At 40.4% G+C, this 22,477-nt stretch overlaps 1 protein-coding gene and 1 long non-coding RNA gene across 5 annotated transcripts in view; one reads left to right on the top strand and one right to left on the bottom strand.

The window, feature by feature from the left end:
• Positions 1-16,573, top strand: part of ANKRD17 (ankyrin repeat domain 17) — a 149,516-nt gene extending 132,943 nt beyond the window's left edge. For all 3 annotated transcript variants that reach the window (XM_034771521.1, XM_034771522.1, XM_034771523.1), the window contains exons 27-34: positions 210-365; positions 626-775; positions 1,299-2,953; positions 6,281-6,478; positions 7,746-7,994; positions 11,435-11,610; positions 12,188-12,352; positions 14,009-16,573. In XM_034771521.1, coding sequence (XP_034627412.1) covers positions 210-365; positions 626-775; positions 1,299-2,953; positions 6,281-6,478; positions 7,746-7,994; positions 11,435-11,610; positions 12,188-12,352; positions 14,009-14,068 — 2,809 coding nt within the window. In that variant the 3' untranslated portion in view covers positions 14,069-16,573. The remainder of the gene's footprint in view (positions 1-209; positions 366-625; positions 776-1,298; positions 2,954-6,280; positions 6,479-7,745; positions 7,995-11,434; positions 11,611-12,187; positions 12,353-14,008) is intronic.
• Positions 1-22,243, bottom strand: part of LOC117877892 — a 28,098-nt gene extending 5,855 nt beyond the window's left edge. Inside the window, exons 1-2 of one of the 2 annotated variants that reach the window (XR_004645842.1) lie at positions 21,441-22,243; positions 568-711 (exon numbers count right to left, since the gene is read on the bottom strand). This is a non-coding gene — a long non-coding RNA (uncharacterized LOC117877892). The remainder of the gene's footprint in view (positions 1-567; positions 712-21,440) is intronic. The other variant, XR_004645841.1, reaches the window with a different exon arrangement.
• Between the last annotated feature and the right edge of the window lie 234 nt (positions 22,244-22,477).

Genomic DNA, 22,477 nt, shown 5'->3' on the forward strand with positions numbered 1-22,477 from the left:
ATATTAACTATATTTAATGAAAGATCACTTGTGCTTAGTGTACTTAGTATCTGGGCAGAAATGTGCTAACTCAAGTTATGATTTTCTAATGCTGGCGCTCCTAACAAGCTTAGTGCCCAAAGGCTAAAGAAAAATGGCCACATGGTGTGTGTCTTGCACTGAGTTTGAAGAAATAATTTCTCTAAATGCAACAAATTATTTTTTTAAAGGTTGTCTGAGGTTATCAGTGAAGTAACCAGCAACTCCTTGTCCACTTGCACAAAATCTGGACCTTCTCCCCTTTCTTCTCCAAATGGAAAATTAACCATAGCTAGCCCGAAACGTGGTCAGAAGAGGGAAGAAGGATGGAAGGAGGTTGTAAGAAGGTAGGTGTGCATATACAAAGTTAAACGTGCCAGTAGTTTTCGCCTTTTATGTATCTTTTTTGACAGAACATTTTTATTTCATTGTTCCCCATCTTGCAGTTAAAATGAATGTATTAGTTTGAGAGTAGAAGTGATAAATTTCTCCTCTTAAACACCAACTCAGGATCTGTCTCAAACTTCATATCTTCCTGCTAGTCCTCACCTTATTTCAGATCATCAAAACTTCTCCAGTTGACTTAATACTTTTTTCTTCTGTATAGATCAAAGAAGGTTTCTGTCCCATCAACAGTAATTTCCAGAGTCATTGGAAGAGGAGGATGTAACATCAATGCTATCCGGGAGTTCACTGGAGCACATATAGACATCGACAAACAGAAAGACAAGACAGGGGACAGAATAATAACAATCAGGTAAAAAAATTGTTTGGCATTGTTTAGTACTTTTTGAAAGAATAATTTCTATACAGTAAATGGGAAGAATGAATTTTAAAGAGTAGTCTTTGGTTTAATAGACCACTTTTCTTGCAGGATTTGTAAGTGAGCAACAATTTTAAAGATCTATCATTTGAGAAGCATAATTGATGCTACTATTCCGTTTGCTTTTGAACCAAAAGAATGTTTTCATGCAGAATAGGGAAAATTGGTTCTGTTCTGTAGTTGTGGGCAGAAAGTAAGGAGAGAGAAACTATTTTTTGTGGACTATGCAATGCCTTTGTTGCTTAGGACACTGGTATTTCAGCCTTTTAAATTCTTTACACATGAAGCTAAACATCTAGTTTCCTTTAACATAAAATATCTTACTGTGAATTTATCTATAATAGAGTGGTTGACAACCTCAAAGCATACATTTGGGCTACATAGTGTAAAAGTTCAGGGTAAAAATTAAATCAGAATAACTATACTTTTCCTCCCTCCCTTTTACTCTTTATTACAGGGGTGGCACAGAATCAACAAGACAAGCAACACAGTTGATCAATGCTCTTATTAAGGATCCAGATAAGGAAATTGATGAACTTATTCCAAAGAATCGTTTGAAAAGTTCTGCAGCAAATTCCAAAATAGGGTCGTCAACACCTGCTGCCACTACAGCTGTTAACAATTCACTAATGGGAATCAAAGTGACCACTGTAGCTGTTCAATCAACATCTCAAACAGCCACAGCACTCACTGTGCCTGCAATTTCTTCAGCACCCACACATAAAACTGTCAAGAACCCAGTGAATAACGTGCGGCCTGGTTTTCCAGTTTCTCTTCCATTAGCATATCCTCCTCCACAGTTTGCACATGCTTTACTTGCTGCTCAGACTTTCCAACAAATCCGTCCACCTCGGTTGCCCATGACCCACTTTGGAGGTACTTTTCCACCAGCTCAGTCTACCTGGGGTCCTTTTCCTGTTAGGCCTTTGAGCCCTGCAAGAGCTACTAACTCACCTAAACCTCACATGGTGCCTCGCCATAACAGTCAGAACAGCAGTGGTTCTCAGGTGAATTCAACAAGTTCTCTGACTACTAGTCCGACAGCTACAACAAGTTCAACAGCCTCTGCTGTGCCTGTTTCATCTACAAATGGCAATCCCAGTTCACCTTCAGTCAGAAGGCAGCTTTTTGTTACAGTTGTGAAAACATCTAATGCCACCACAACTACAATCACAACCACAGCCAGTAACAACAGTACAGCACCTACAAATGCCACATATCCCATCCCTACTGCCAAAGAACACTACCCTGTCTCATCCCCATCATCCCCTTCACCACCAGCTCAGCCAGTAGCGGTTTCTAGAAACAGTCCTTCAGACTGTGTAACAACCTCTCCGAATAAAGGGGCATCTTCCTCTGACCAGGAAGCAGCTAGTCCACCAGTAGTGGAAACAAGTAATTCAGCCAGCAGTGGGCAGCTGAGTGCTAGTTCTGTTGGGAGTTCCTCAGTGCACCCTGCTCACCAGCAATCTCCAGGATCTCTTTCTCAAGAAGCAAGACCTCCTCCCCAGCAACCTCAGGTTCCTCTACCAGATCCTAGAATGGTTGTGCCTCCAAATTTAGCAGCAGCAACAAGTTCATCTGCCCCAGTGGTAGGTTCGACAAATGCCCCCATGACCTATCCCTTGCCTCAGACATCAATGGGATCTACTCAACCTCCAGCTAAAATGGAAACCCCTGCTCTCAAACCACCTGCCCATGGAACAAATACTGCTCATAAGACTCCAGCTCCCGTGCAGAATTGTTCTGTTGCAGTCCATAATGTAAATCACATTAAAAGGCCCCACAGTGTTCCTTCTTCAGTGCAGCTTCCTTCTACCTTAAGTACACAAACTGTTTCTCAAAATTCAGCCCATCCAGCAAACAAATCTATGGGTACTAACTTCAGTGCTACTTTGCCTTTTGGGCCCTTTAGCACATTGTTTGAGAACAGTTCCACTTCTGCTCATGCCTTCTGGGGTGGATCTGTAGTTTCATCTCAGACAACACCAGAGTCCATTCTATCAGGAAAGTCTTCGTTTTTGCCAAACTCAGAACCCTTGCATCAGTCTGATACTTCCAAAGCCCCAGGTTTTAGGCCACCGTTACAAAGGCCAGCTCCAAGTCCCTCAGGTAAGCGCACGTGTGTGTGGGGGGGTGGGGGGGGTGCCCTCAGCAATATGTCCCTCAGCTGAATGCCTGCACTTTGGAACACTTAATATTTTCTGCCTATTCTTTTAGGGTTCTTTATACTAAATGAATTGTGTATTCCGTAATTCATCTGCTCTTGAAAGCACAGTTCCACTACAAGGGACAGATTCAAGTATAAGATTTCATTTTTAACCCGAATTATGTTTCTAGCCCTTACAAGGATACCTTCTGAATGTAAACTAATGGACTCCTGTCTTCGTGAGTGTGCATGCAGCCTGACACACCATCTCTGAGAGATAGGAACTGCCCTATTCATCTCATTTGAAGTACTGCATGTAAAACCCAGAGTTGACAGTTGAAATGTTAGCATGTTAAAATTATCAGCACTGAAACCGTTAACAGAATCCTCCATCTACCACAACTTCTGAGGTATCAAAAGGCTCAGTTGTCACTGCCTATCTGACAAAACCTCCCTCTTTATCCCTTGCCAACTTCTGTAGTGTAGTCCTGCATAGCCAATATATAAATCTATAGCATATTGAAACTTTAGGACAGAGTTTAAAATTAATTTAAAATCAGAATATATAAAACAAGGGATACTTCACTAATTTTTATTATTCATTTTCATATTAATTCAACAAAAATCTCCATTTTTGAATGCACGTGATTCTGCAGGAGAATTTCCAGGCTGCTGCACTCATGCAGGGTTTTGTCACAGAATTCCGAGCAGCAACTTGCTATGGATACATAGAGCTTTTTTGTACTTCGACTCTGTCCAGTGTGGAGGGACTCATGATGTGGATTTTGTATGTAGTGTTTTGCCTTCAAGAGAAAAGTATAGCAATGACTTCCTAAAGAAGTGAAGAACAGTTGTAAATTTTGATCTGTTTATTAATATCAAAGAATTGAGAGATGCTGTTTATTTTTTACATTGTAACCTATTCATGTGCACTAGTTAACTTCAGTTGATTTTGAAATAATTTTAGAGAGTTCGGTCTTCAAATATCTGGCAAGATGTAGGCCTTGTTATCAGTTCCTGTTGAATAGCAAGGGGTATTTTAGTGAGACAGAGCTGAGTTGCATTTATATCAATAGGGTTCCATGTATTGAAGTTACCTTTTTGCTGAATAGTTGTGCTCAGAATGTCAGCTTTTGTGTATTTTTTAAAAAAATCTAGCTCTCTTAGCTGTGAAGATAACTTTGAAAATGTGCCTCTAAAGAAAAGTGATGCATTGATATCTTCTTGTGTTAGCAGAGGGTCTAAGACAATAGCACTTAAGTGGTTTGGACTGCCCAGTTCATTTCAGTCAGGACAGTGATGCCAGGGACTTTGGCATATTTCCAAGATCTCATGGAATTCAGTATTTTTGTCACAGAATTTGCCATTTTGTTGCTGCTAGGCATCTGGCACTTTGTCTCCCTATTGGGTCTGGCTGGAGTTGCTGCTTATTTGCCAGCTTTCCTAACAGGGAGTTAATTGGATTATAAGGAATGTGGTCCCTCGTTGTTCCATGAAGTCAAGTAGCAGAGTTCAGGGAGCCAGAGTTAGTCTAACTTGCAGCTAGGGACTGGGGAGAGGTGTAAAGTGGTCTATCCATACTCTGTGGAGAATAGTTTAGCTGCTGGCACCTGGGGAATCAAGGTGATACAAGCTCCCCTCTTGCTGGCACACATGGAAGTGGGGGAAGGAGGCTCTGAGCCAGGTCTCTTGGACAGTGTTGCAATAGTTGAAGCTCAAGGGGATAGGCGTCCTGGAGAACACAACAAAAAACTACTTCTTCTTTCTTGCCACTTCTCTGTTTGGGGTCAGTGACTTTTATAGCCTTCTTCCAGAATGCAAGATGCTTTGCCAGGCCATGCTGCAGATTGGAGTCTGAGGTCTGCTGACAGCCAGTCCACGAGCTATATTATTTCATAGCTATAATAAATTAATTTGATGACATGGCTTCATGTTGATCGCAGAACATATATTAAATATTTCCTTAATAAAGAAAGAAAAGGGGAGTGGAGAAATACTTTGTGAATTTTAAACACGATCACAACTTTACCTTCCCTGTGCCAGATGGTCTGCATTACTTACTAGAAAATGATTTTCTAGTCCCAAATGATATAAATTAGAAAGATTTATGGATCTGGAAAATGCTAGGTTGTTACGCTGGTAGCTAGTTATAGGATTATTTACAGTCTAGTTATTGCATTCATTTAAACTCAAGACCTCCACATAAAAATCAAGCATAATTTTTAAATGTTACTTATGTCTTTAAATATAAAATGATTTGTATTAAGTCTGTCACAACAAAAAGTATGAAAGATTTCCAAACTGACAGTCTGTCTCTTTTTCTCTCCCCTTCCCTCCCCCCCCCCCCCCCCCCCCCCCCTTTACTGGCTAACTCCCTTCAGGTCTTTACTTTCACATTTTCTCTTCAACTGCTATTTTTCAATCATTTTTCTTCCCCTGAAAATTTTCCTGCATTATTTTACTTTCAGTTTTCCCCTTTGAAAAGTTTTTTTATTTTTTTTTTGAAAGGAGGGTGAGCTTTTACTTTCTTACTACTTATTTGTATCCAGCTTCAGTACTGATGCATACTTATTTTCTCATTCACTCATTTATTTTAGTTGTTTTAAACCTTTCACACACACACACACCATTTCCAATGTTTTTTAGTACTCACTTCTCTTGCTCCCCTATTTGTAGTTGTGTGAATGGAGAGAACAGCTAAAAAGACTTGGCTACTTAACCAAAATGTCAAATAATTGTGATGGATGAAGAAATTAATTTGATGCAAATGTTTCCCCACTGTCCTCATCTCCGAAGGACCTCTCTGGCTTTAAGATTAAGCTAGATAAGTTTATGGAGGGAATGGTTTGATGGGACAACGTGATTTTAGTCAATAACGTGCCATCGCTGGTAAATAGTATCAATGGTCAAGGAGGGTCTGGCTGGAGAATCTTGCCTGCATGCTCGGGGTTCTACTGATCGCCATATTTGGGGTCGGGAAGGAATTTTCCTCCAGGGTAGATTGGCAGAGGCCCTGGAGGTTTTTCGCCTTCCTCCGCAGCATGGGGCAGGGGTCGCTAGCTGGAGGATTCTCTGCGATTTGAAGTCTTTAAATCACGATCTGGGGACTTCAACAGCTGAGTTAAGGGAAAGGGGGTGGGTCAGCTTTTGTGGCCTGCATCATGCGGAAGGTCAGACTAGATGATCATAATGGTCCCTTCTGACCTTAAAGTCTATGAGTCCTACTTCCACAGATGTTAATTAGAACCATCTTTCAGTGAGGACTTACCCTCTGCCAATTTCTTTCATAGGTATTGTCAGTATGGATTCACCGTATGCTTCTGTAACACCTTCTTCTGCACATTTGGGTAACTTTGCCTCAAACCTTTCGGGCGGTCAGATATATGCACCTGGGCCACCCCTGGGCGGAGCACCTTCAGCTGCTAATTTTAACAGACAACACTTTTCCCCACTTAGTTTATTGCCTCCATGTTCATCAGCATCAAATGGTGAGTTCTTCTCAGTAGGAAACTAGTGAGAAATTATTGTAAAGGCAACATATTCTGTCAAATTCTACCTCGTCTATGTAGCTACATAATGAATAAACTTGATATTTTTGGCTAAGCTTTTTCCTAGGGTTTTTTGTTTCATTGTTGTTAAAGTCCATATCTGTTTGAAGATGGATTTTGAAACTATATTTTACAGAATGAATTGTCCTGGAAGAAATCTGTTAAATGAAAGGTTTGATCTCAACAGATGCATTAGGGCTGCTCAATAATCCTCTCTGAGGTTCCTTTTAGATGTTGGGATTTTTTTCAAGTTCTAGCCCTTTTGGTTGAGAAGATACTCTTCCAAAAGTGAACCAAGTGTCACTGATGTGATAGTGTATTCATAAATCCTACCAACAGTGTTTCTTTTATAATGAATTGATTGTTTTTAGAACCCTTTAAAATAACCACTAAATAGATTTGGAGAGTGACTGTGTTCTGTAAATTTTGATATCTTCATCTTTAATTGTGACTTTTACAGTTTTTGCTGTAACACAGCCATGACGTGTTATGATAGAAAACTAATTTTAAATTTAAAGATATCTCATTCCATTATATTTAAGGAAGAAAGTTAAAGGTTAAACATTGGCAATACAGTATTAAAATCTGAAGTCCTCTTATTAGGACTTTTGCAGGCTAAATGAGATGCAGATGTTGTGAAAAGAACCCATTAATTTATTTAAGATCTGCTTCAGAATCTAACCCTTTCTAATTGCCAATCTTTATTGATAATGCCTAAAATAATCTTTTTAATAGTATCTTTATGAACAATTGTATAGACTCTAGAGTAGTAAACTACTTACAATAATTGTTTCACATATTGTAAAACAGTCAACAAGTGATAAAGGCTTGAGCTGTATTTTGAACCAGTGATCTGGAGGTAAAACACTTCAGATTATCATAATATGCCTGTCGAGTCTTCTGAATCATCTACTTCCAGAAGCTTGGGTTTTTTTTACAGGTTAGTGTTGGTATATGTGAACAGAACTATATGAATGGAAAGCGACAAAGAGTCCTGTGGCACCTTATAAACGAACAGTCTGTTAGTCTATAAGGTGCCACAGGACTCTGTTGCTTTTTACAGATCCAGACTTTGTCACTTTTTACATGGCTACCCCTCTGATACTTGACTGTGTGAGTGGAAATTCATTTTATCATCTCAAACTAGGTCTAGCAAAGATACTAAATATACAACGCACTTCTGTAATTTTTCAATTATTTTCTGTAGAATCTCCTGCTCAATCAGTGTCATCTGGAGTTAGAGCACCATCTCCTACCCCTTCAGCAGTGTCCTTGGGGTCAGAAAAGCCCAGCAATGCGTCTCAGGACAGAAAGGTTCCTGTTCCAATTGGAACTGAACGTTCTGCACGTATTAGACAAACTGGAACTTCTACTCCATCCGTTATTGGGAGCAATTTAGCCACTCCAGTGGGGCATAGTGGCATCTGGTCCTTTGAAGGGATAGGTGGCAATCAAGGTATGGAAATATTGTCTAACAAGCATCCTTATGCATGCAATTTTCTATAGTCATATTGCTTTTCTTAATAACCATGCTTTAGAACTGAGAGGCATTGTATAAATTGAATTCCGCAGAATTTACATTTGCTCATTTATAAATTCATTTCCAGTTCTCAGAACTGGGTCTTCTGTCTGCTCTGTCCAATTTGAAGTTGTGTCCTAAACGGTAGTGGAGAACCTTTGGTTCTGAAGCTTTGCTGCTTGTGACATTTGTTGTTGCTGTTATAATTGCACAAAACCATAAATAACAAAGCAGGTAGGTTCCACCCTGCCCGGGATGAACTAGATAATCTAGCTGTAATTTTTATGATTACTCCTGCAACCAGCCTAGAAGAGCAGTATTAATGGGCTTTGAATGGACTCTCATCCAAAACTCTCTCTTGTTGAGGAAGATTGTTGCAATACAGGACGTTGAGTGATGAAATGCATGGGATAGTTGTCTCTTGAGGATGAAGATTACTCCTCTGGAGACCGTCATAACCTTTTTTCAGTTTTGCTTCTTTTATGGAGTTTGCTGTTCTGTATATTAGGAACTGTGAAACTTTCTGTTCGGATTCAGAGAGTTTAAGGCCAGACGGGACCATCAGATCATCTATTTTGACCTAGATATCACACGCCATTACATCAAACCTAGTTACCCCTATGTTGAACCAAATAACTTGTTTGGCTAAAGCATATCTTCTCTTGGTGGTTAGTTCCAGTGGTTAATCAACCTCGCTGTTAAAAATTTATGCCTAACTGCTTATTTTAATTTGGTATCAGCTACCAGCTGCTGGTTCTTGTTATACCTTTTGCTGTTGGATTAAAGAAAGAGCCCTTTAGTACCTGATATTTTCTCCCTGTGAAGGCATGTTTACTCTGCAATCAAGAAACCTCTGTCTTCTTTTTGATGTGCTAAACAGGTTGAGCTCCTTAAGCCTCTCGCTAAGAGAGCATTTTCTCCAGCCCCCAAATAATTTCTGTGGCTCTTTTCTGTACCCTTCCCAATGTTTCCACATCTTTCTTAAAATGTGGCCACCATAACTGTATGTGGCACTGCTGAGACCGACACTGGAATGCTATATATAGAGGTAAAATCACCTCCCTATTCCTACACACTGCTCCCGTTTATACCTCTGAGGATCTCATTAGCTCTTTATGCCAGTGTTGGGCTGGAAGCTCAAGTTGAGTAGCTTGTCCACTGTGAACCTTGTATCATTTTTAGTCACTACTTTCCAGGATACAGTCCTCCATCCTGTAAGTAGGGTAGAGCCTTCATTCCTTGTTTCTAGATGTATACTTTTACATTTAGCTGTTTTAAAATGCATTTTGTTTGAATGGGCCCAGCTTATCAAGCGATCCAGATCGCTCTATATGACTGCCCTGTCTTCCTCATTACTTACAACTCTGCCTATCTTTGTCATCCACAAATTTTATTAGCAATCATTTTATATTTGCTTCTACATCATTAGGTGAAAAAGTTGAATAGTATTGGGCCTAGTGCTAATACCTGTGGACCTGCACTAAAATTACCCTCATTCAGTGGTGATTCCTGTTTAAAAACTTTTTGATCAGTCATTTATCTAGATCTTAATCTATTTAATGTGTGCTCTATTGATATTGTATAGTACTAATTTTATAATCAGAATGTCATGCAGTACTAAGTCAAACACCTTACAAAAGACAAAGTATTTATATCTACACAGTGACCTTAATCAAACTTCTTGTCTCCTTAAAGAATGTAATCAAGTTTCGTAAGACCTATTTTCCATAAAATTGTGGTATTTTTAGCATGAATTGTATTCCTGCCCTTTAATTCTTTATCAGATCACTCCCATTTCATCTTTTCCATTATTTTGTCCAGGACTGGTTAGCCAGCTTATAGTTATCTAGTCATTCCACTTTCCCTTTTTGAATGTTGGCACATTGTTAGCACTCTTTTCCAGTCTTCTGAAATTTCCCGTGTAGTCCAAGATTTATTAAAAATTAACATCGGCAGGCCTGGGATCTTCTCAGCCAACTCTTTTCAGATTCTCGATTTCATTATCTACTCCTGCTGGTTTAAAGAAGTTTATCCCTAGTAGATGTTGTCTACCATCCTTAGTTAGGTATCAGAGGGGTAGCCGTGTTAGTCTGAATCTGTAAAAAGCAACAGAGGTCCTGTGGCACCTTTGAGACTAACAGAAGTATTGGGAGCATAAGCTTTCGTGGGTAAGAACCTCACTCAATGCACTTGCATCTGAAGAAGTGAGGTTCTTACCCACGAAAGCTTATGCTCCCAATACTTCTGTTAGTCTCAAAGGTGCCACAGGACCCTCTGTTGCTTTTTACATCCTTAGTTATTAATTCTCTGGCCAGTAGTCACACATTTTTATGTGGTATGAGTACAATTCTGCTTTGTAACAGAAATATTTATTGAACACTTGTGCCTTTTCTGTATCATTAACAATTTTCCAATCTTCATCTCGCATTGGATCCTATACCATTTAAGATTTCTTTTGTTTCTAAAACACTTTAAAAATTCATTGTTGTCCTCAGCCCTGCCAGCCAGAGATTTTTTCCTTGATGTCTTTAGTATCCCTTATTTATCAACTATTTCCCCTCTTTTCCATTTGTAAATGGATTACTTTTTAATTTCTGATAGATGCTTTCACCTTGCCACTGAACAAGGATGGGCTTTTAGGTAAAGTCCTCTTTCTTGATTGTGTAATCATGACTTTCGGCAGTCTGATAAACTGTTCTGTAAGACCTGCCAATTCTTAATATTTTTCTAAGTTTTTCTTCCCAATCAATTTTGCTCATAATTTTTCTTAGCTTTAGGAAATTAGTCTTTTTGAAATATCGTCTGTCTCTGTTACCGGTTGAGAGTGTACTCTGTTTTCCCATACTGAATGTAATCCGTTCATGATCATTGGTCCCTAGGTAACCACCAACTTCCAAGTGGCCTGCCTCTTCATGTTACCACTTGTGGATGCATCATCTTGTTTGCCTGTGAGCTTCAGGAACCTTTTGATAAAGCCGTCTCTTTTGACAAGCGCTCATTTGTACTATCGAACAGTCAAACTGAGGTTATAAAAGACCATGTAGTCCTCAATTACCACAGTACAAGAGCTGGAAGGAGCAGGTTTCAGTATCAATAACTTGAAGGAGAAAATATTGTGGAAGTTATTTCTTGACTAGAAGTAATTTTTCAACATCCTCCGTTAAGTGGGATTTCTTTGAGTGATTGTCCACACAGATTTCATTCTTGGTATATATGTGCCTCAGAAGTATAGTCTGCGTGGACAACCAAGGTTTCTGTAGGGCAAAGGACTATTCTTGTTGCGGAAATGCTTTAATGCAGAGGTCTTTTAGTCTTAGCTGCCCATACAAGTTTATTAATATCAATATAATGATTGATTGTACTTGTTTCTTTGCTAGATAAAGTAGATTGGTGTCACAGTGGAATGGGAAGTCATATGATCCACAGGCCAATGTCTGATCCAGGAGTGTTTTCACATCAAGCGATGGAGCGAGACAGTACCGGAATTGTAACCCCTTCCGGTACATTCCATCAGCATGTTCCTGCAGGATATATGGATTTTCCTAAAGTCGGGGTAACAATCCTAATGTTTCTGGCATCCACCTTAGTGTAGGAATTTCAGTATTTCTATGTTGTTTCTTAAGACAAGTAGACATTTTATAGCAGTGGTTCTCAAACGTTTGTAGTGGTGACCCCTTTCACATAGCAAGCCTCTGAGTGCGACCTCCCTTATAAATTAAAAACACTTTTTTATATATTTAACACCCTTATAAATGCTGGAGGTGACGCAGGGTTTGGGGTGGAGGCTGGCAGCTCGCAACCCCCCATGTAAAACCTTGCAACCCCCTGAGGGGTCCCGACCCCCAGTTTGAGAACCCCTGTTTTATAGTACTGTCCAGTCAAAACAGTCTGAGCTGTGTATGTTAGAGTATTATTGCTCTTTATTTTTCTCCAGAACAGTTGCAAGATACTACTAATCTGATACTAAAAAGTAAATGTACAGCAGATAGGAAAAATGTTTAAAACCTTACTCTTTTAAATAATACAAATGTAGGGAATTTCTAAAATGTAAAGTGATCTTTTCTATTGCTACTTGACATGTGTGTGTCTTTATATATACATGTTGATTCTTAACTTTTTTCCCCCTGAAGGGTATGCCTTTCTCTGTGTATGGGAATGCAATGATTCCTCCTGTAGCACCCATCGCAGATGGTACTGGAGGTCCTATATTTAATGGACCTCATGCTGCTGACCCATCTTGGAACTCATTGATAAAGATGGTTTCAAATTCCACAGAAAACAATGGCCCTCAAACGGTAATATTGTGATTTTTTTATTATTATTATTATTCCTGACTTATCTTCAACATAATCAGATACAAAAACAAATCATTCCCCAAGAGTATAATGCAAAACATAAAAACTTGTGTATTTCTAGTCTTTCTGATTTTTCTAATTTAAATCTGATTTACCCGTACTAATTACAACTGAAGCACCTAATGCACTTATATGTACCAAGTGTAAAATAAAGTCCACTTACTTTTTAAAAATAAGCAAAGAGTCATTGATGGCTTGTCAACATGGGGAAGTTGTTCCAGAATAAGGTAGGGTGTGAATTTAAGCAGACTAGCTATTCCAGAATAAGTGTATCCACATGGGCAGCTATTGGAGAATAGCTATTAGAATTAATTTCCTCCTGTAGACAAGCCCTTATAGTAACTGTTTCAAGTGTTACATTACCTCTTTTGTTAAATGTGTTAAATAATGTTGGTGGGCTACTACAGAAGTACTAGAAGTGATCTAGATGTGATGGAACTGATAAATCACCTTTCTGGGAAGTGTCGTTTATTCACGGCTGCATATAATTTATGATTTTCTTAGTGGGAGGTGAGACTGTCACGGCATTAGACCTGGACCATTATGCTTTTGAGCCGTATTGCCTTCCCTAGTGCTGGGAGTGCCCAGGGAGAGAGTTGGCCCTTCCTACATCAGTTTAACCATCGCCCCACCATCAATCTCTGTCCCAGTGTTACCTCTTTTGAGATCTCTAGCACTGCTGGCTACACAAGTTGCCTCGTTCTGCTGAATTTTGGAAGTTCATTGTATGAGTGCAGTTGAGGGAAGAGGGTTCCCTGTATGCTTTCTCCTCTTCCAGCCAAATCCAACTATATACCTAACTGTATAAAACGCGCTTGCTTATATATTAAACTCTGTTAAAGTATTTCTCAGTTATACCCAAATAGATTTTACTTTGTTACATGTAGTATTTGTAAGGTTTCTCCAGCAGTGAACGTGGTACTAGATATTGAAAAAACAATTCATAACAATAATAACTTTTTTAGTTAACTGAACTTTTCAAAAGCTGAAGTGAAACCGTTTATAATTCCCCAAATCATGATGCTTTACACCTTGACCTTCTAACTGATTCTGCTTGCATGATCCCCTGCATGCATGCAGAAACCGAACTGACTTCAGCAGGCACAGCATTAGCAGATTCAGTGGCAGGTTTGGGGCCTTAATTATTATTCCCCTTGATCCTAGAAGGCTGGATTTCCTGATATACAGCTAATATAAATGTTACCGTATAGTATATCAGGGTGGAATGACACATTGTCATTCTGTGGCATGATCGTTTAATTTTTTATTGAAAAATTGCTGGGGGGGAAATGTTCTACCTAGTACTGAAGGGAATGTGTAGGTAGGATATGTGACCAAGGGGAGAAGCACAGGCAGGAAGATGAAAGTGATGAAAATAATCTCTGCACACCTCAGCTCTTAGGTATTACAAGAGGAAAACACATTTAAGAAAATAACTTGGTGTAGTTTATTAATAGATGCAACCATTACAGAAGTGAAAAGTGAAGGCAGGCACTATAAATTATATTGTAAACATCTTAGCTAAGCCTAAAATTCTTAAATGTTCTAAAGCATCCTTGTAATACATCATTAGTAACACACCCTCTTCTTTTTCAGGTGTGGACTGGAACTTGGACACCTCACATGAACAGTGTGCATATGAACCAACTTGGCTGAGTGGGATCAACTTGTTAGCCTGGAGATTGCTTTTTATTCAGAGGAAAACACAAATGGCTGTTTAATATGCTCCCAAATCATTCTACTGATGTGCTTGACTGAAGTGTGTAGGCTTTTTGCAGAAGAACTTACTAACTGACCTTTTTCTGTGAACATTGTGACCACCCATTCCCCACCATCATATGTTTCAACTTAGTTAGCCTTTACTCTTCTTTTTTTAACATAACTTTCTGTTGAAACTGTTCTTTGGCTGGTTGGTTTTAGTACTGTAAACTGCTTCTGAGCAAACACAGAAATTTAGCAAAATTATGTAAACTTGATCCTGAAGTTTTAGAATGGCAAATAAATGTACAATTGTTTACATAACAGAAATGGCTAAGCAGAAAGTAAATTTCAATATGTCAGTATAGAGGCTCTACTTTATGTAGACTTAAATTAATGTGAGATATGTACCTTCATATTCAGAAATCTGGATGTTTCCTTCATACATTAAACTATTAATAAGCATAACTTTTCTACTTGTGTAATTTAAGTACAGTATAAAAGTGGGAATTATCAGTGGGTTTTCCCAATTATATACGTTGGATTTTTGAAAAGTCATACATCTGTTTATTTTTCTCTTGTAACCAGATACTTATTAAAAGTAAGTTTCCATTTTCTTCTACGCAGGGTTTTCAATAAAAAAAAAAAGCTCTTGAGATTATGCCTTCTGGCACTTCCAGAACTGTCTCCATGCTAACACCAGTAGAGTTCCCCAGTGAATACTAGTGAACGTGCCATCCTGCAGCAGTCTGTTACAAATGACTCTTGCAGATGGGTGGATGCAGTGAGGTATGTTTAGTTCTCTGACTATTCTAAGTGCATCTATCTAGTTCCTCCCAGTCACCGGAGAAGAAAAATGTGTGACTGTTTTTGGCTGTTGGAGTAAAAGTAAGCACACCCACTGGCACTTAGTAGTAGAGATTCATTAATGAAACTGCCTCCAAACCAAGGCTTATTTTTCAAGAATTAGTGGCTTAATTAGAGCAGGCGATGTTTTATTCTGAATTGTGCGTCTGCCTTATCAAAGTTAATTTTGAACATTCCAAAATGAAATTTCTGTGTAAATGATCATCTTTACTAGCTTTTATCATGTTTTGCTTTTAAAGTTTCCTGGCGTGAAAACACCAGTATGCTCTGCAAAGGAACATCAACAAACTGTAGAGCAGTGGTTCTCAAACTTTTATGCTCATGACCCCTTTCAGAAAGGAAGCCTCCAAGTGCGACCCCACCTATAAATTAAAAAACACTTTTTATATATTTAACACCATTATAAATGCTGGAGGCAAAGTGGGGTTTGGGGTGGAGGTTGATAGCTTGCGACCCCCCATGTAATAACCTCGTGACCCTGAGGGGTCCCAACCCCCAGTTTGAGAACCCCTGCTGTAGAGCAAGTTCAGAAGTACTATAAGGCAAGCCTAAAACAAAGCTATTTTAACCCAAGATCCCAGTTTATAACACAAATGACTGTGTATGTGTGATATACAGTGTAACCAAATTTATAAACTAGGTCTACAAATCAACTGTAGTATTGTGGGAACAAATCCAACATGGTCTATCATTTGCTTTTTGAAATAGAAGAATGTTAAAAGGTAAATCTTTTTAAGGTACAATGTCAATCAAATCCACCCTTTTATATGGTGAGTTAGAGTCCTGACAAACTTTAGATAAATCTTAATTGAATGAATATCCCAAATTAATTAGATTAATTCTGTTTGTTGGCTATAAAACTGGATTTTTAAAATGCTGTTTCATAACTTACTATGATTACTCTCTTAAAGCCAGAGGAAAAATGATTTTTCCAAAGCTATTATACAGCCTTTTAAATACTGAGATGCTACGTTTGAGATGTTTAGAAGTTCATGAATACCAGTGTCTGTATACATGCCCCAAGGTGGTGCTCTAAATCTAAGTAAACTCATTTTTCCAGTTGTCTGTGATTCCTCCTTCTGAAATCTAATGTATGAAGAATTGGTTGGATCAGAATGAATACTTAACTGAACAGCTGTTAATAATAAAAAACAATTTAAATTCAATTTCAGCACTTTACTATGAGTGGGGAATAATGCTATTAAGGTATTTTATATAACGTTTACCACTCTCCTATAACTTTATGATTAATGCTTCTCCAGTGCTAACGGATTATTTTTACTCTTCTGAAATAATCCTTCTGAGGAATAAATACTGCTCAATATTTATTACAACAAAATGTATTCTGTGGGTCAAAAAAACTGAGTTTCTTAGGATGTGATTTCTTATAAAGCTGTCTGTATTTTGTTGACTTGAAAACAAAACTGTAGACACCGGAACATAGGCTGGAATGCCCCATGTTTCGTTTGTGGGATCAGGCTTGTTAAATAAAATACTGGGGTTTTTAGAAGTCTGTACTAGGAACATTTTTTCAGATACATTTTTTATATTTCAAATGTAATGCCTTTTATTTGACCAATAAAAAAAGGAACATACCTTTTGAGACCTGGCAGGTCTTCCCTATCTTTTTTTAAAATACATATGCATAGATTATTGGAGTGTGTATATGCAGATTACTTTATTCATTTTTCTGTTAATTAAGGAATGGCATAACTCAAGAAATATGAGCCATGAGTTAGTTCACTCCTTAAGCCCCAGGATGATAAATATCCCAGTACCTTGTGTAATCTGTTTGTCACTCAATGATAAAGTACTGTAATCTAGTTACTGTGAAACCTGTCAGATGCCTTTGCATTGAATAGGTATTTCATAAAAATGCAATGTTAGCTCTTAGTTTAAACTATCTTCTCCCTTCATTGTAAAGAATAATAATTTTATAGTGTGAACAGAGAAATTTCAAAACTGATATGATGGATATCGAAATTTCTGCCTACTGTGTACAAATGGTATTCTGCACTGGTTTTGATACTTACCAGCTCCTTAAACACCCAATTCACAAGAGATGTAGTATGACCCTGAGGGTATGTCTACCCTGCAATTAAAAACAGCAGCTGGCCTATGCCAGGTGAACTGGGCTAAGGGGCTATTTATTTGTGGTGTAGATGTTCAGGCTCGCTCTGTAGCCTGAGCTCTGGGACCCTCCCTCCTTGCAGGGTCCCAGAGCCAAACATTTACATCGCAATTAAACAGCCCCTTAGCCTGAGCACCACAAGCCTGAGCCTGGCATAGGCCAGCCAGGGTGCCTAACCACAGTGTAGACATGTCCTTAGTCATTTTGTCTCCATAAATCCAGGACCAAGGAAACTAAGTTAAAAGATAAATGTATAAAGCAAGATGCTAAACTTCTGAGGTTCGCTAAACCTAAAATCTTACAATAGTCAAATTTCATTTGGGGGCAGGAAAGAGAAATCAAAATCAGTCCACTGGATTAATTTTAGACTTTTATTTTTGTGTATCAAAAATCACTGACTGAGCTTTCTTTTAATCTCACATCACAGAATACTTGAAACTATCTGCAATTTGTTTTGACCTACAAACAAAAATAGCTTGTTCTTGAACCAGGACTATTTCTAAGTAGTTAAAATACAAGACAAAACATAGCACTTGTACATTCACTGTGATGCAGGAGTTCTGGGCTCCACTTGCATAAAGCTAGTGGATGTCCGTATGCATTAGCCATAACAATTTTTAAATTTGCTATCATTAGTGTTAAGTTCCTGACGATGATCTTCTGTTCTTACAGATCTACATTGCCAGGGAGGGGATCAGTAGTAGCTATCAGAACTTGGTTTTTTGACTATCATTGGAAGTAAAATTTCTCCCTTGAAAATACATTATATGGATTATTCCAGACCAGACCATAGAAAGAGTTATATGATTTGGGTTGAAATACTTAAATATTTTCCATTGGGTAATGTAGCTGATCATCCCTCATGAGTGACTTAGATTTCACTATGTAAAAACAGTTTATAGAAGTTCTCTAATTCTTTGGGATTAAAAAAAATTACAGCAGATACTGCTATAGAAATCTACCATCAACCTTGGCACAGCTCCGTATCAGGTAAGGTTAGAGAGTTAAATCACCACTAAAACACTCCTAAAGAGAGATTTCACTTTTACAGTGAAGTTAAACCTTGACATATGGATCAAGCATCATATGAGTCAACTTCCAGGACAAATTAAAATTTAATAACTGGAACATTTTTAGCAATTTCTTGGTCCATAGTTACCCACAACAGACTTGACATAAAAGGAACAAATTTAATCTTTACAGTTACTTGCCAGACAAATGAAGCTGTAGTAGGACACCTACATTGCATTTGTGACATCTAGGTGATTAAATGAAGCAAATGACAAAAGACTACTGGAAATGAACAAGGTGAGGCAATGTTAGCACTTAGGTCTCTATATGACATGATTTGCAAGCTACTTAACATGGTTTCGGTTTCCCTTTTTCTTAAACAGCTAATTAAAGATATACACAATCAGAGGCCAACTGAATGGTAAAAAGCTTAGTAAAGGGGAACAGAGCCTTTTCATTCCTAAATCAGTAGTTTAAATCTGGACCTATTTGGTAATGACTAAAATACATTAGCATAGGCCCAATCCACTCCTGTTGAAGTAAATGGTAATCTTTCCACTGATCTGAAAGAGAGCTGGATGAGGTCCAACAATTTAGGCATGTGAAATGAGTTGGTCAGTTCCACATGATTGAGTGGGCCCATCAGTATACACCTTTTTGGCACTCTCAGCAGATAAGCTAAGGATTTTAATTTGCTTTAAATGTTAGTTTTGAATTTCAGGGCAGTAGGTCAGGTGATATAACTTCTGGATACTGCAGTGCTATGTATGGAAATACCTAGGATGGGGGTGTGTGATTTACTTGTAGCAGCTCGCAGAGCCATGATGTTTGTAATTGCTGGGTACCCCATCAGGACAGTTTTGATCATTATATTCTAGGCAAGGTGGAAATTGACTGGCCTCTGTCTAGACTACTTCTGCCTGCCATCTTATGCAGCCCAGGGTTTCCCACAATTCTAGACATCTGGATTGCTCTCCTCTCTATAGCATGCAGATAGATCAGTGTTTTGGTGCTGCATGGTCTGCCCATGCCCCCTCTGATCCTGCTTGCTGCTAGATACTTCATCTCTGCAACAGCAGACAGTGGTGGTGGGTTTTTTTTTTTCCCCTCCTGCCCTTATTCCCACTGTTTTAACTTTTCTGCTCAGTTTTTTGGGTTAGTGAGAGCTGTTCTCCCTCCTTGGCATTCCTCTTCCTCCCGGGTCGGTTAACCCTCCCTGAGCCTCCAGTGCAGTATCTCCCTGTTGGCTCCTTTGTCCCTTACAGCATGGCAGAACAGCCAAGAAAGCACAGAGTTGATCTGAGTGGTGCTCTATATGTGAGGCAGCATTTCCAGATTCAGCAGATGTCAAGTTGTGCCCAGCCTTCTGTCCCTAAATCTGTGGGGACCCAAGGCTGCAACTCAGGCAAGTCCCCACCCACCAAGGCAGCTGTGACTCCAAAGGGAGGGAAAATAGGCCACGAACCCCAGTGCAGAAAAGAGAGGCTCCAAAAGTGAGGAGCACCCTGACTACTCAACTCTAGAGGTAAGTCCTATGGGACCTCTACAGAACGAAGAGAAGAGGCATTCCCCCCCCCCCCACAATCTTAAAGTGGGTCCTGAGCACCCTAGGGAAAGAAGCAGGGTTTCTAATCAGCTCCCAACCTGCCCAGGAGTGCTCTGACAAGTTCCCCCTTCCCTATGGAATGGGGCCCAGTGAGGAGGATTCTGAGACAGATTTCTTGAGAGGGCTCCAGACCTTAAGGAAGGCAAGCTGCAACAAACCTCTCCAAAGTCACAGCAGGGCTTCTCCACTCCCAAAGCATGCTAAAAGCATTCTTAAAAAAATCTAAACGGGCAAAGTAAAAGCATGCACAACCCAGGAGATGAGTCCTTTTCTGCCTCCTCCACTGACGAAGGCTAGCTGCCTGGTTCTAAAACCAGAGTAGGCTCCTGGGTGTAAGCTTCAGAGAAAGTTTCTTCCCTCAAAATCCTCCACTTAGGCTGTCTTACCCCTTCACTCCTCTGAGAAAGTGCTCAGGGATGAATGGAACAAGCCTGGTAAGGGCAGGCATATTAACAAGCGTGACCTCAGCCTTTCTTAACATTCAAAAACCAAAGGGCTCTATTGCTGAGACACCAAAGGCCAATGTCACTGTAGCATTCCTCACCAGGGATATAGTTATTCCCTCACGAGGAGAGTTCTATCCTAAGGAACCCCTGGATAGAAAGATGGAGGCCACTCTGAAAAAGGGCTTCGAAGCCTCTTCCACCAACCTCTGAGCATTTCTGGTAGCTACCTACTTTTCAAGAGCATCTATTTCCTGGCAGGAATATCTTAAAGCTCTTAAGGATAGAGATCACCCTACCTTAGGCTCCACTTTAAGGAGTCACTAGCAACAGCATTTGCATCTATCGAGGTGTCAGTTACAATGAGGGTTTCAGCCTGAGCCATGGCTTCCAGCCCAGTAGCCATGCACCACCTATGATTCACTCCCTGGAAGGTGGCTACTCACTCTATTCAGGTCCTGTGCTCAGCCAAGTTTACAGGCTCCCTCCTTTTTGAAGAAAACATGGATAAAGTGGTGGCTAACTGGATTTTGCTACATTGTCTCTCCTTTCCCCATTAAGGTCCCCCAGGAGAGGACATAAACCGGCCTTCAGAGAGGTGCTCTTTTTGCTCCATATCCTCAGAGGTACCAGCAAAGCCACAACAGATTCCCCCAGGGAAAATAGTGGATTGAAAGTCTAGAGGGACCTCAGTCTCCCTGCCTGCCCTCTCCCCATCCACTTTGACACAGATCACATAGGCCTCCACCCAGAGCTAAAGCTGGGGTCAGAATCTCCCATTTTCTAAAGAAATGGTTTTCATCGACCATGCACAAGTGACTCAGGGAACAGTGACCCCATAAAACACAATCTGATCCAGAAGGAAATAGCTCATTTTCTGGATATGGGAGTGATAGAATACCTTCCCTCAGAAGAAAGAGTCTGTGGGTTCTACATCATCATTATGCAACAGTGAGGGTAGGGAGGGGTGCATCAGAGCCATTCTTGACCTCAAAAGGCTCAACAAGTGGATGAAGAAAACAAAGTTTCAGATGGAGACCAGGTGTCTCTACAGTGTCATCCCTGTCCCAGGGGCCTTCTTGACTTCTGTAGATCTAGTGGAATCTTATCTCCATCTCCCCATCAGACCATGCCACTATAGACTTCTGAGGTTTGCATACGGTAGGAGACAGTATCAGTTCCTAACACTCCCATATGGCCTGTCCTTGGCCCCCGGGGTTTTTATAAAGATGATGGAACTGGTAAGCGCCAGACAGGTCACAGGGAACTCACCTGTATCCCTTCCCGGACAACATCCTGATCAGAGCACCATCACGGTCAGCAGTGCTCAAGGCTACTACTTGGATGTGGAATCTCCTCCATGTGCACGGCTTCATCATCAGTGCCAAGAAAAGTTGTTTGGTTTTACCCAGGAATTTATTTTCTTGCTCCAGAGCCAGAGGCGGCATTATGCCTCCAACTGCAAGGACTCCTAGTGGTGTGCACAGGGATCACTCCAGGGGCACAAGCACGCATCAGATGTCTTCAAAGCTTTCATATGAAAGATACAGGACTCCCCACAGCCCATGAAAAATCAAGTATGGGTTCCAGCACAGGTGTTCAACTCCTTATAACAGTGGTCAGTCCATGACAGGGTCCACAAAGGCAGGCTCCTCTGCCTTCCAAATCCTTTAGTCCTTGTAATGCCTACCAAGGGCTTCTGGAGCAAGGAGGAAAAGGCTCACGGCATAAACCTATCGCTGAGAGCTATCAGGTTAGCTCTGCAAAGGTTCCAGCCTCGACCCTAGGGGGAGAAACTATATCCTGGTTCAATCAGACAATAAGACCACAGCTGGGAACTTAAACAACCACCAGGGACCACGAGGAAACAATGGAAATACCCAGGGGAGCAGAACAGTTCCCCCTTTCCCTGGGACTCCGCGACCCACATCAAAGGGCACCTGACGCAAAGGGCAGAGCGGCTCAGCCGGCACAGCTCCAACTCCTGCTGGGGCCTGCAGCAGGAGGTTTTCAATCTCCCACCCGCCCACTCTCCGTGTTGCGCGATGAAGATGGTGGGACTCCCACGGGAAGGGAGGCAGACCCCAGATGCGGGAGGACAGATGCCCTGTCACCCAGTTGGCCTCGGGGCCTGCTGCCACATTGCCACAAGACGAGAGCGGAGAACAATACTGGGACCTCCGCCTTGGCCACCGCGACCTTGGGTCTCACACCTGCCACTGGCGCCCCCGCTCCAGCATCATCCAGACCCGAAATCGCTTCAGAGCCCACACCCGCCTCCCCCCGTTCGCTGCCCCCCCCCTCCGCTC

Source organism: Trachemys scripta, chromosome 5 (assembly GCF_013100865.1).
Source record: "Trachemys scripta elegans isolate TJP31775 chromosome 5, CAS_Tse_1.0, whole genome shotgun sequence".
NCBI classification, from domain to species: domain Eukaryota; kingdom Metazoa; phylum Chordata; order Testudines; family Emydidae; genus Trachemys; species Trachemys scripta.